The sequence below is a fragment of the Rhagoletis pomonella genome, unplaced genomic scaffold, assembly GCF_013731165.1.
Source record: "Rhagoletis pomonella isolate Grant_MI unplaced genomic scaffold, Rhpom_1.0 Rhpom_scaffold_00009, whole genome shotgun sequence".
Classification (NCBI taxonomy): Eukaryota; Metazoa; Arthropoda; class Insecta; order Diptera; family Tephritidae; genus Rhagoletis; species Rhagoletis pomonella.
In genome coordinates, this window is record NW_023458563.1 from 33,043,282 (window position 1) to 33,058,169 (window position 14,888).

Consider the following 14,888-nt stretch of genomic DNA (forward strand, 5'->3'; position numbering starts at 1 on the left):
CTTGAAAGACACAACACGAAAAGAAACAGATTTGTGGTATACGTTTAGGCATCTTTATTTACATAATGAATGTATGTGTAAATTATCATGTACATATATTATATATCATGTATATCATATATATATCATGTATATTATATGTATAATATCAAATGAAATTCCTAGAGAATTTTTCATGCATTCATTTCTTCATTAAATTCTAAAACGAAATAAGTTTTCTCTATGCACGCGCACTTATAAACATACATTCATTATGTAATTATTTACAGACGCATAAACGTATACCACAAATCTGTTTCTTTTCGTGTTGTATCTTTCAAGCATTTGTGCAAAGCAGTAATGTCGCAAAACTCATGAACTTCAATGGACAATATCTCAGGTTTAAAACAAGATATCTCGTTGAGTTAAACAGCATTATCAAGGGGAAATATTTTACTTTCAAATGGTTTATTACGTTTTCTAAAAAAACGAACTATTCTTGATGAAAATACATGACGAATATAGCAAAAAGTCGGGGTTTTCGCATGTTTAGGCTCCAATATCTCGAAAACCTGAGCCAATCGAGCAAAACTGATTCGGGATTCAGATTCAGCGCATCAAAAACCTTTGGAAAATTAGCGGCCTGTGTTATTATTATATTTTTTTGAACGAGCCACTGAAGACAGGATTAAAAATGAATTACAAAAACTAAAATCGAAAAACGCCGATGACGTAATAGGTTCTCCAAATTCCGAAACAACCAAAAGGATTGGTTCTCCATATTGGAAAACAGCGGTGTTTAAACAACGATCTTACCATGATGCTAGATTGTGAAGATGAAAGTCAGAAGGATACATCGACATTTGCAGTCCCGATGCAATTCTCAAAAAGGAATTATTGCACCGCAATAAAAAAAAATATAACTGAAAGTCCTCTCAACTTGTTCAGCGTCAATCGAAAAGAATTTACAATTTTGTCAAGTTTCAAGTTTGTCGTCTCGAGCGAGTAGCTATTTAGTGGCGCAGATTAGATTCACGACCCTTTAGAAACAGGCTGTAACCCGAAAAGGCAGCAAAATTATTCTTTATTAAATAAAATGTTCCAATTTCTAAAATCAGGTACTAAATAAAATAAAAAAATTATTAAAAGTTACTGACTTTTCCTTTTTTATTTACATAAATCACCTAATATACTCACCTTAATTTTTTTTTAAAAATACTTGACGTCCGCATTGGCATCCGCATCCGCGGATGTTAGCTTTTAAGCATCCGCATCCGCCTTCTCATCCGCGGATGTCTAAATTCCACATTCGCAAGATCCTTAATACAGATGTATTAATGTTGATAATTTTTTGAAATATCTTTGGTATTTCCAATAATTGTAGGTGCACGTGTGTACAGTTTTACGCTTATTACCAATAAGACTGAAAGATGTACAAAGTTCTGCTAATGCTTGAAATGTCAAAATTATCGCTCTAAAGGCCCCGCCAGATAGAAATTCTTTTTGGTGTCACAGGGATGCTTTTGACTGATAAGGTGCGAGGCGGTACAATGAAAACGTGGCCGCAAACAAAACTGCTCATTTTGATTGGCAAAGAGTCAGGTGGTTTGAATTCGTCTCATATATATCGTTTTGCTTCATTGACGCGCGTCAAAAGTTAAGAGTTGGGCGATTTTAATCAGTTTCGGCAATGCATGCGTTGCCAATGTGGCGTCTTCTACTCAAAGTCACAAAGTTAACTTCAATGGCAGTTAAAAGCGTCCCCGTGACGCAGAAAAGAATTTCTATCTGACGGGGCCTTAAATCTCGAACACGGTTGCATTAGCAAGTTTAAAACTTTAGCAAGAGTGGTGTTTCCACGCACATATCTATTGCCTGTGAAACCAATAATCGTATTTGGGGTTTCTACAATGCCAACGGCGCTCTTACACAAATCTCCGTGGCGCATGTGAAAGCGCAGGGGTCATGATGTTAGCACTGTTCAAACGATTTTAGCGAAAGGATAGTCAAACAGAATGCCGCTTGTGGCAGGTTGTTTTTTTAATGGTGTCAGTGTAGAAACACATGCCCAAATTTGATAAGACGCATTATTTTATTAATGATTTGTTTATTTGGATTTTCGGCTTTTGTTTATTATATATGTATGTATGTATATGTACATGTTTAGTTTTGATCTTAATCATTAACTGGCAATATTGTGCAAATGAATTTGTAGCAAATACACATGGACATACATATATATGTATGTTTTGCAAATTTACACATTCATATATATATATGTAAATGTTAACGTACGATTTTTTAATTGCTTCCGATAGTTGTACAAATTAAAATCATAGTTATAATAGTTACAGCAGGAGTTGTTGTTTAATAAATAAGATTTAATGTCGTAATATATTTTTATTTTCTGTATTTTAAAAATTTAATAGTAATGGTATTAACCGTGTAATGACATATACATATAACCGTGTATTGTGTTTTTTTTATTACTATTAAATATATTTTATATTAATATTGGTACTTATTATTTGCAATATTATTACAGTATATCGTCGCTAAAAGTAGAAAACGGCGTATCGTCGTTCTGCAAAACCGCGTAACTGACATTTGTGCCAAAAATTAGATTTGTTCACCGGAATTTCCTGACATCAAGCCTTACCCATTCTTACCAAAATGTCGATTTATAAAATTAGCCTGCAATATGATTCTTTTATAAAACAGAGAACCGTTTTGAAATCAGATGTTTTTAAGCCCTATTGTAAAATTTAAGCAACCTCATATACGCGGTTTTGCATTATCTTGATACACGGTTTTGTACTTTAAACGACGATATGAATTTATATATTGTTAATTAGTTAATTAATTTTTACATTCAGTTTCAAATTTAATTACTTTATTTTAGTAATTAAATATTTTCCGATATTGCAACAATTTAATCGAGTTATGTGCCCATCATAGGTTCCTGGCGTATTTCTGATTTTAGTTTGACAAACTCTTTGGCCACTTCATCATTATTACGTTGTGATAAGATTCGTAAGATTGTCCAGCCAGTCTCGTCCATTTGTATACGACGTTGTAATGGCAGCCAACATGCAACCGAACCCTAAAAAATAGCCACAAATACAATAAAAATATTTTTGAATTGCATAGCCCACAAAACAAAAGTCACAAAATCTTGAAAATCTGGGTGGACCGAACACTGGCCACGTAAAAAAAAAACTCCACTGAAAGGTAAAATAAAGCCTCGGAAAGGATCTTATTTTGATGACGAGCATGACAAAAGTACAAAGTACTACGATTTGAGAGCATGCACCTGGAATGTCCGGACCCGGAAAAGTCTTAAGGCCTTTCGACGTATACTACAGCTGTCAACCAGTGCTATCTAGTGCCTGATGTTCAGAACATACTTAAATTATAGGGGAAACACCTTTCCACCTCTCTAAAGAGGTAACAGCACTGAAAGTAGTGGAGAAGGTAAACTCGAACGCCCTATCGATAAAGAGGGAAGAGATCTCTCACCGCCTGAATCTGAGAGGTACGAATAGCAGAGTATGGTATGATGGACGCATTCTCGACGATTGGAAATTGCGTGTGCTCTAGCCAATTCTCAGGAATGGCGACCACTCCATACGTGCCAACTATCGCGGGATCAGCCTTCTAAGCATCGGATATAAGGTCTTATCTAGCGTATTGTGTGAAAGACAAGCCCACCACCAACGAACTGATTCGGCCTTATTAGTGTGGCTTTAGACCACATCATATGCCAAATATTCGAAGAGACCCGCGAGTAGGGTTCGAAATTCCAGACTTTGGTATCGATACTGAGTACTCATTCTGGCATCGAGCTCATGGTATCGATACTCTAAAAGTCTCAGGGAAAAAGTATCGATACTACTCAGTATCGGACTCATTAAAATACATTTTTTGGGATACTAAAATTATTTTATTTTTCAATCGTATATCTAGTTATTTCCTGAAATTAAAACAATAGAAATTTAAAATATTTCATTTTTATTTCATTGCAGAACTTACTTTCACGTTAGAAGTAATTTTAACGTTAAATGTACATACATACATGTGATTTACTTTCACGAATTTCAAGTTTTATTAAGAAATTTTTGTAAAGTTTTAGGGTATGCATTTTTGTAGCCTTTTCAATTTTAGTATAATAATGTGCAAGTTTGAATTAAAAGTCGACGGTAGTAGGATACACGTAAATCTAAATAGGTTACAAAACTGCGTACCCAAAAAGTTTCTAAAAATTCTGCATTTTCGTGAACTTTACGTAAAGTTTTATGGCCGTATTCATAAAAAATAAAAAAGGTTTATAAACTGAAAAATTTATGAAAATGTCATTTTATTAAGCTCTTTAAATTTACTTTATTTTTTAAGAATAAGGCCATTAAACGTTAACTTATTTGGTTTAGGTTATGCAACAGACTACACGCAATTTCAGTTTGATTTAAGTGATGGACAAAATTGAATGATAGTAATCCATATAAGCAAAGAAAGCAATGGATGAAAAAATTTAAAAAGTGTGTTTTTTAAAAAGTATTCGATACTACGAGTACTTTGGAAAGTATCGAGTAAATTCACCAAATAAGGTATCGAGTATTAAAGTACTCATTTTAAAACCCTCAGTATCGATACTTACTCAATATCGATAGTATCGTTCGAACCCTACCCGCGAGAGTAAAGCTGATGCCAGATAAAACTTTGTAGCTTTGCGTGACATTTATAACTTTGCCAGCAAAGCGCCAGAAGCAAAAGGTATGCCACAATGAACGCCAAGAAAACAATGTTGTACCGCTTTTTTACTCATCAAAGTTGCTGTGGATTTTAATTATTTTGATTTAAAATTATCAGCAATGTAATTAAGTTTTATGTTTCTGCATGAAAACCCGAATTTGGACGAAACAAAATAAATATTAAATCGGCTGATTGTCAAAGCGCGCAAAAAGATGGGAGTTGGCCATCTTTTCGCTTCGCGCTGCAGCTTCAACGATTTATGTGTCATGCTTTGTGCATTTTCATACAATTCATCTTACCTGTCAAAGCGAATCTGTCACGTAAAGCGAAGCGAAAGTTTTATGTGGCATCAGCTTAAGGTCGACACACACCATTTATTTGTCGATTTCAAAGCCGCTTTCGACCGCACGAAAATAAGCTGCCCTTATGCCGCAATGTTGGAATTTGGTATCACAACGAATATAATACGGCAGGAGCAGTGTTGCCGTTTAAGCCCTTTGGTGGCTAGATTAGCTACCACATACTTTTTTTGGTCACATAAATTTAAAACTGCCCCTAGCCCTTTTATAGCCCTTTGGAGAATTTATTCATATTTGGCATGAAAATGTTGTATATGCTTAATTTGATCTGATTTTTTTTCATTTATGTAAGAGATGAATTTTTAAACTAAGAAAGACTGATATATATACATATATGTATTGTATGTTCCTTACTGTGTATGTTCTTGTGGTGTTGAGCTGCTGGTGCGACCTAAAAAACTATTTGAAAATTTTATGATTGTACCAGCATGCTGGTGTCGTGAGTGGTAAAATTAGCTAATTTTTCTAAGTAAAAAGTATTTTTGCGGAAATTTCTTGCACTATATGAGTCAAAGCCGTGTTTGTGGAAGATTACATTCACGATATTACAGTTGTGAATTAAAAAAAAATAATGTTTAACAAAATGGTAGAAAAATTATGAAATTTCGGCTCTAATCATTTCGATCTTTCCTGGACCTCATTTTTAAAGCAATAAATAATGTACCAGTTAGTTATATACGTCGAGCCTGATGGTACAATCACTTGATGGAGCCAGCAAGCTGGTGTCGTATATTGCACCTTTTATACAAAAAGGTGTTTGGTTGGATAAAATATTAGGTTTTTTTTTCAGAGTTCATTGTTTTTCTATGCCATTACTTATTGAAAATGTTAGCGGGTATACTTATACGTATACGTCAGTAAAAAATTTTAGCCACAACGTTTTTTAGCTCGTTTTAGCCATTTTTTTTAAGGAATTTGGCTACCACTAAAAATGATTCGCGGCCGCACTGGGCAGGAGGTTTGATACCAAACGAAGTTTCAGACAGGGCGACTCCCTTTCATGTGATTTCTGAAGAATTGCATGGAAATCATCCGTTCAAACAATCATTGCGTCTTTTATACCTTCTCGAAATTAGATGGAGAAGCAAATTGCTTGGGTCTGATAGTGAATGAGGACAAAACGATGTATCTCCTGTCATCAGACAAACAGTCAGCGCATACGCGACTGAGAATTGACACCTGTAATTTCGAAAAAGTAGACGAATTATGGTGATTTCGTTTCTTCCAAAAAATTTTACCCTTCCCCGGTGCAAATGTGTTTGACGTCACACTCAACCCTGTGAAAAGGCATTGTTTTGCCTTCTTGTACTTGTCTAGCTAACGCATTTCAAAATAATGTCGTTTTAAACAACCATTTGATTTTCAGGTCAACCATCACCCCTGACAAAGCTCCACAGGGGAGAGAATGTGCCTTTTTGCATTAAAAGAGTGAGACGTTTTAAGAAGCGAGCACACAATTTTCTCACCGTTTGCCTTTAATTTAGAATGAAACACGAAAAGAGAAAGGGGCACTCAAAAGGCAAAATTTTTTGGAAGAAACGAAATCACCATTATTAGTTTATTTAAGTCAACTCATCATTAGCTCGTTTCTGTAACTTTTCTCTACCGATTATTTCTCTACTAGTAGAGAATATACGTCATTCTCTACTACTCATTAGCAGTAGAGAACAGGGCGGCGAATTCATATCTCAATTCGAATTGTTACAGAAACGAGCTACATGTCCGTCCTGGTGTATGGCGTAGAAGCAAGGCTATCGGATCCGCTGATTTTACGGCGAATTTGTACCTTTTGTCAAAATTACGTGTTTGTTGTAATTTTGTTTTGTACTGTAGCCCGTTTCTGTAACTTTTCTCTACCGATTATTTCTCTACTGGTAGAGAAAATACGTCACTCTCACCTACTAATTAGCAGTAGAGAACAGGGCGGCGAATTCATATCTCAATTCGCCTTTGTAGAGAATTGTTACAGAAACGAGCTACAGATCAATGTGCGTATAATTTGTAATTGTAATTTTTTTTATTCTGTTAACACCACCTTGTATAAATTCGCCTTGGCGTAGAAGCATGGACAATGAAAATAATTGATGAGATGGCTCTTCATGGGGCGTAGCCAGGTATGCAAATTCCAAATTTTTTCTTATATATTCAAAAATAATACTAGGAAATGCTAGCTCGATAAATAATTACAGCTTAAAACGATGTATACATTTTTAGTTTATCTTACAAAATTGCAGAGGTATATTACATAATACACCAGAGGTTCCCAAACTTATTTTTCTCGTAGACCCGTTTCAAAATTTTACTGGTTTCGGTGGACCCCCTGATGCTAATTTATAAATTATTCCCATAGCTCATCAAAAAATGTGAAGATTAAATGTAACGATGTCATTCTGCATCGCGGGTGAGTCCCAAAACTAAATTCGGAGTGGCAAACATAAAAATAAAATATTTTCCTGTGTTCTATTTAATACAATAATGTGATTACACACTTGCAAGTTTTAAAAAGCAGAGCTCGTAAAGCCATGAAAGAACTATCTCGGTCTGAGGAGTTACATTTCTTAAGAGCAATAAATAAACTCCTCACACGTTCGCCACACTCGTGAATTTGCACGTGATGTATTTGTCAAACCTTTTATTTGTGTTGATGGCATCATTTTTATTTTTATCTCACCGAGTTTTAAAGTGACGGAAAAAATATTTATCACTCACATTTTTAAAACACAAAACTTAAAACAACAAAACGGCTAAGCTTTTTACGCTAATCTTTTTATTCAGAAACTGACAATAGAGAAAAGAACAAATCTAGAAAAATTGATAACAAACAACCAAGCAAGCAAGAAGCACAAAAAGTGTTCCACCGTCTCATCCTTTTCAAGGAAAGAAGGGCAAATGGACTTGTCATTTACGCCTATCACAGTCAGGTGTTTGTGGCACGTGAAGTGACCAGTCATCAGTCCCGTCTTCTCAGTGAGAGGAAAAAACTAGATAGACCTTCTGAGATTGAAGGCAACATGAGTTTTGCCCACCTGCATCCACTCCATGACTCCCAGTCATTGCTGAGCGAAGTATCCACCCAGGTTCTGATGGTGGCTTCGATGGCCGAAGTGAGGAATGCTATAACTGGTTGCGGATCGAGGAATGCCTGGTCTAAGCCAACTGTGGCAAAAGGGTCAGATGTCTCATTTCCAGGCAATCCCGAGTTGTCCGGCACCTAGAGTAAAGCAAGCTCGTTATCTGTACCAACATAATATAGTCGAGACTGCCATTGCCGAACTAGTTTGGAAGTACTTAGATAGAGTGCTGGCCAATGCCTCAAGTGCAGCTTGGCTGTACCTGTTGACAGTTTTGGAGCCATCAGTGAAGATTCGACAATGTGCGAGTGTGGGCTCAGTGCTGGAGTTAAGCCAGCTTTCCCCTCAGGGAACTCTCTCCCTCTCTTTAGAATATCTTCAACAAAGGTAATGGTGGCGTACTATTCTGTAGCATTGAAAATACACAAGTGCTCAAATATGTGCCGCAGGAAATTTCCGCATCGCCTCACTCAGTGTTATACCAACATCCGTTACTTTTTAGTCTGCAGGTGGCCTTTAAGTCTTCCCTACGTATGATAACACAATGTGACGGTAAGTTCATAGGTTCACCAGTGCGTCAAGAGGACTATATGTACATTAAAGTTAAATAAATAGGCTATCAAGCAACTATTTTGGTTCTTTACTATCCAGACCAGATGATTTTACGTGTACCCTCACTTACAACTCGTGGACCCTCATATTTTTTCACGCCCTGTCGAGTCCCCCGTGGACCCCTGGGGGTCCACCTGGACCACTTTGGGAATCACTGCAGTACACGGAAAATTTAATTTTTTATATTTTTTATTTAGAGTAACGTCTTGTCCGACTATTCGGTATACAGGTATGTAGAGCTATAAATTTAAAAACTACATTAGGTTTTAGTTGAAATATTCGCCTTTGACCAATATGTTCTGTAAATTTTCCAGTACTGCAAAGCTTTTGAAATTCACCTGGGAGTGGGCAGAAGCGATTAGTTTGCTTACGGTTCAAATCGCAGCTCAATTCCTCCGGATATTTATATCCACGTATCCCCTGGGTAGCGACCAAACACCCGTTTGGGAGCGAGCTAATGTGAAAAGACGTATAACCCCGCGTGCGCTGGGCTTGGGTCCCTGCCAGTTAAATCCCTACCCAATGAAAAAAAACATGCCTTGGATGATGTCCGCTTTTTTTGATGATGATCACGGCAAACGTATAAAGAACTATGATTTGAGGGTATGCACCTGGAATATCCGGACCCTTAATAGGGATGGTGCCTCTGCCGGTTGGTTGATGTCCGCGGGAAAATAAAGACTGACATCACCGCCATCGATGAATTGCGATGGACGGGGCAGGCAAGGTAAGCGTGACCGATTTGTCTCATTTTTCGATTGTCTCGTGGCCGATTTGTATCATTGTCCGATTTGGCTCATATCCGAGATATGAATATATTGGTAACGGTAAGGGCAATATCTACTATTGCACAAAAAGAGCTGCAAGGTGGCGCTGGAGTTATTGTTATTGGTAAAAATCGTCAAGTGTAGTCAATCGGAGACACCAAGGATCTAATTTAAATTACCACCGTTAAATCAATCACCAGAACGATTGCGGTCCTTGCTTTATGGCGACTAAAAAGACTAAAGACTATTCTTGATGAATGCCTACAAATACAATTGTAAGACTTCTAAGGTATTTCGTCTGAAATAAGTCTATGTATATTGGATTTCTGTGGACTAATAATACTCCCCCATTTTGAAATTGCGACAAACTGTACTATACAGATTCAAGGACGATCCATCATCGGACCAGATAATTGTTGCCAAAAGAACTTCTTCACGGACATAACGCTTTCATTAGGTTATTTAAGACGGCCATGGATGATACGCCTTCTGACGGCCACAAAACCAAACGTGAACGTGAATTGTTGGTAAAAACGTTGGACCAAATGTTTAAATAAAAAATTAATTCTGGGTCGGACGAAGTTAGCAAGGTCTGCTAGTAATAGTATAAAAACCGATTTGTTTTTTTTTAACTCGTAACTTCAATTCCAGTTCTGCTTAGATATAAAAATGTAAAACCAAAGGTTTGTCTCTACGGGAAGGCATTGGTGCTATTGAAGAGACTAAAAATAATTAACTCAAATGGAGGATAACAAATATTTGAAAACAATTAAATTCAGTCTTGAAAATAAATTAAGGATTCATATCTTAGTGTAATATAATCCGCATTATTTTTAATAATAGTAAAAAAGTGACAACTAAATCGATGCATTAACAGCACTGGAAATATGAAAATTTCGATTTCCGTCCAATCCTTGAAATAAACTGAATAAAAAACGAAATATTACCCTGTACTTAGAATTTTTTTTGCTATGTATTTGGGAGCATATTTACTAATGTTTTAAGGTTTATCTAAGCGCTTAAACTTCCTTTTTTCCTGCTTATTTTCTTCGGTCCTGCTCATCGCACATCACTTTAACTGAAACACCATTTTGTAGTTTTTCCAGAATACAGGTTAATCAAAAAATGCAAAAAGTTCTAATTTCGTGTGCGTGGCATGCATAAACAAAGAAAGTTGAAGGTATTGAGGTAAAATGTTTTGTTTTAGAGACTTGCCTTAATCAAGGAAGTGTACGTATTTAGGGTTGTGGTGACCGTGTACGCACTGTATATATTTTTAATCGGATAAAAGGAAATTAAGTTATGAACAATTATAAGGCTCAAACTACGAAGAACGCGTTTTTATACCTTAAGTCCAGATTGTGAGGGGGTATTCAAAACTCTAAGTATGCATGTATTTTGTGCATCATTAGATCTATAACTTTATCATCCACACAGTGTTATTATTCCGACAAAATCCTCGACGGTGGTACCGGGTGGGGAACAGTACATGATGGTAGGAGGTTTAGTTTGGGTTAAAGTCTCACCCTGACGGAGTTAGGCTTTCGATGCTTCCTCCTCGTAAAAAAAACATGCGCAGTAAAAAGTTAATTATTTAATCGACGAATAGTTTTATATCAGCTTTATGGAGATTCTATTTATGTGCTTGTGTACAACATACCTCTATTGGTTACACTAATTTTAAGCTATAATAACAATTTTGTAGTAATAATTATTGGTTTTGAAAAAAAAAAAATTGTATTGGACCCCCCACTGAATTTCGTTCTGGCTACGCCCATGTGGCTTGTTACCGATTTGAGCAACGCTTAAAAACGAGTACTAAATTTGCAACTCTGCGCGGAGTTTCGATCTCTTATTTATTATTAATTCTGCCAATTCGTCTCCTTATTTCGGTCATTTAAGTTATTTCGCGATAGAGACCAGACCTGTTTTTTATTGTAAAATTGATATCAAGAAACTATAAAGAAAACTACGGTAAATTGATTAATTATTTTGAATTATTAATTAACTGAAAATATGAATTGTTAAAATGTAAAAACCCAATTGAAATAATATATTTGCAGGTTTTTTAAAGCACCACGCTTTAATGCAACCGTACATTAAATAAAGCATTGCTATTAAAACTTAGTGTCGCCTAATTCTTTAAAGTTTGCAACAATTTCTTTAAAAAACCTTACTGGAATCTGCGAAAATATATCGCAAATATATTCTACAATGGCGCAGGCAGATGGTGTCCCAGAAATGCTGAGCCCAATAACTGAAGAGGCCGTGGTGCAAAATGATAGTGATCATAACCTCACTATTCCTGCACCGTCTGCAGACCAAAATGTACACGTAAGTGCAGATGTCGACGGTGGCAGTCTCACCGCATCACAATAACCGCCAATCCTCAGCAGGGAAAGGCAGCTCCGTTTACAGCATCTCGAAGAGACTATGCGCTTAAGGCAAGAGTATTTGCGTGAAAAATATCGTATTTTAAACGCAGAAGAACTTATAGAGGTCGTTGACGGCAGTTCGTGTGTTCTTGGTAACACAGTTTTATATCCTACTGCTCCACAATTTGAGCAAAATCACGTATACAATATTCGTCAAGCTTGCAGCAGTGAAGTACCGGTGCCTACAGTTATGCAGTCACCGCATCAGACGTCGAGACAAACTGCGGCAGCGCTCGGCCAGGTCCCGCAAGTAGGCGGCAACGGTATTTCGCAAGACATATTTACAACGTTCCCGGCTCCAAATCTACGGAGCACTGTACGGTCACCAACTCAACTATTCGCAGCTGCGTCGAACGATGCGTTTAATTTAACGACGTCGCAGCTTGCAGCTCGACAATGTGTACCAAGAGATTTGCCGGTGTTTAGTGGTGACCCTCAAGAGTGGCACATTTTTGTTAGTGCATTCGAGCAAAGCACACAAATGGCTAATCACGAGAATTTAGTTCGCCTTCAAAAGAGCCTACGTTGAAAAGCTAGGGAAGTCGTGCGAAATCTGCTTGTATTGCCAGATATGGTGCCTGATATCATGTGTACGCTCAGAATGTATTTTGGGCGCCCTGAGCAAATACTCAGACAGCTCATTGATAAGACAAGGCAACTACCGCTACCGAAAGGCAAACTTGATCTGCTCATCGACTTTTCATTTGCCATCAAAAATATCGTAGCAACAATTCATGCTTGCAAACTAAGCGGCTACCTCAACAGCCCACTATTATTGCATGAATTTGTAGATAAACTCTCCCAAGAGGCAAAACTGAACTGGGCGATATACTCAACTGGGATTGAGAGCCCCACCTTGAGCGATTTCTCCACCTGGCTATCCACCTTGGCTGAAGCAGCGTGTCGTGTTACAAATCCTACTGCTACCTCTGAGAAAACGAGCAAGCGTGAAACTCAATTGCACACTCACAGATCCGCTTCCAGTATTTCAAAAACACGCGTGGAATCTAAGTCAGTTACCAGATGCGCAGTATGCAGTATGGCACACAAAGTCTCTCAGTGTGAACAATTTAAAGCACTCACTACTGATGAGAGATGGGATGTAATTAAAAGAAAAAATATTTGCCGACAGTGCTTGGGAGCACACTCACGTCGTTGTTGGAGTAACAGGTTGTGCGGCATCGATGGCTGCACAATACGTCATCACGCATTGCTACATAGTGCAAATAGTCGACAGAGCAATGAAGCTTCAACTATGCTGAATAATCATCGCTCTATTTCCAGTAACAATACCACACACTTTCGCATTCTACCTGTTGAATTACACGGCAAAAACAAAACAATACTCACATACGCGTTTATGGACGACGGATCAACGGTAACTCTCATGGAGCAAAGTCTCACAGATGAATTAGGTGAAACTGGCATTCCAGATCCTCTCAGCATTCATTGGACCGGCGACATAAATCGATACGAAGCTGACTCGCAAAGACTTGACATACGAATTTCAGGTATAATGCGGAACGGGAAAATATACCCATTGCGCGGCGTTCACACGGTGAAAAGCTTAAATATGACTTCAGAATCTTTAATTGCCGACAAATTAAAGGAAAAATACGACCATTTAAAAGGTGTCCCTTTGCCAAGCTTTAGTGACGTAATTCCTTCGGTAATTATTGGCGTAAATAACCCTAATTTAATAATGGCTCTGAAAGTGCGTGAAGGTGGGTGGCAAGACCCTATTGGAGTGAAGACTAGACTGGGGTGGACAATTTTCGGAGGCGGAAATGACCCGAGTAAACACAGCGGATTACATTTACATAAGTGCGACTGCGGCAGCGACAATGATTTACATGAACTCGTAAAGTCATTCGTAATCAACGAAAATATTGACGTTGCGACGCCAAAGGAAACCCCGGTTTCTAGTGAAGACCAACGAGCCCTAGAAATATTGCGTGGTTGTGAGTTACGCGAAGGTCGGTACATTGCGGGGTTGCTGTGGTCAGATGACCAAATACAATTGCCTAATAGCTTACCAACTGCTCTCCGACGTTTTAAGTGTTTGGAGCGTAAATTCCTTACCGATCCAGAACTTCATCGCAATATGCAACAGCAAATTGAAAATTTAGAAAGCTATGCGACCAAGTTGCCGGACGAAGCTATTAACGATCGCGGAGGTAAAGTTTGGTACCTGCCAATTTTTATCGTCCGAAATCCGCACAAACCAAATAAAATTCGCCTTGTGTGGGACGCAGCCGCGAAATCCGCAGACGTTTCGCTGAATAGTTTCTTACTAAAAGGCCCGGATATGTTAACGCCACTTGTAAGTATTCTCTTCAACTTTCGCATAGGTAACTAAAATGGCGAATTTGGCTTAAGTACCTTCCAGTAATTACCAGTGTATCCGTACCGCGCTGCTACTCTCCATATCTTTATGAGACCGCCTGTAAAGTGCAGTTACATACGTTCGTCGACGCGAGTGAGAATGCGTACGCTGCGGTGTCGTATTTTAGAATCGAAGCTGGCGGTAAAATTTCGACTAGGCTCGTAGCGGCTAAAGCGAAAGTCGCACCATTGCGCCCGCTATCAATTCCACGAATGGAATTACAGGCAGCAGTAATTGGTGCCCGTCTAACGAATATGATCGAAAAGGCTCATCCTCTACATTTGGAGAAGCGCTACTTGTGGAGCGACTCAAAAACCGTTTTAAAATGGCTTTACGGCGACCCACGTAAATTTCAACAATTTGTTATGTTTCGTATAGCTGAAATCCATGAAACGACTGCCACTAGCGAATGGCGCTGGATACCAACAAAAATGAATGTCGCTGATATCGCTACGAAGACTAAGTCGAGTGTTGAAATTGCTCATCAGTGGATAAATGGTCCCGCTTTCCTCTCGCTACCTGCTGAAGAA

The 14,888-nt window shown here is 37.9% G+C and overlaps 1 protein-coding gene across 9 annotated transcripts in view; it reads right to left on the reverse strand.

The window, feature by feature from the left end:
• Positions 1 to 2,369: 2,369 nt before the first annotated feature.
• LOC118745736 overlaps positions 2,370 to 14,888 on the reverse strand; it is a 351,287-nt gene continuing 338,768 nt past the window's right edge. For 8 of the 9 annotated variants that reach the window (XM_036479375.1, XM_036479370.1, XM_036479368.1 and 5 more), the window contains one exon: positions 2,370 to 3,082. In XM_036479375.1, coding sequence (XP_036335268.1) covers positions 2,921 to 3,082 — 162 coding nt within the window. In that variant the 3' untranslated portion in view covers positions 2,370 to 2,920. The remainder of the gene's footprint in view (positions 3,083 to 14,888) is intronic. The other variant, XM_036479373.1, reaches the window with a different exon arrangement.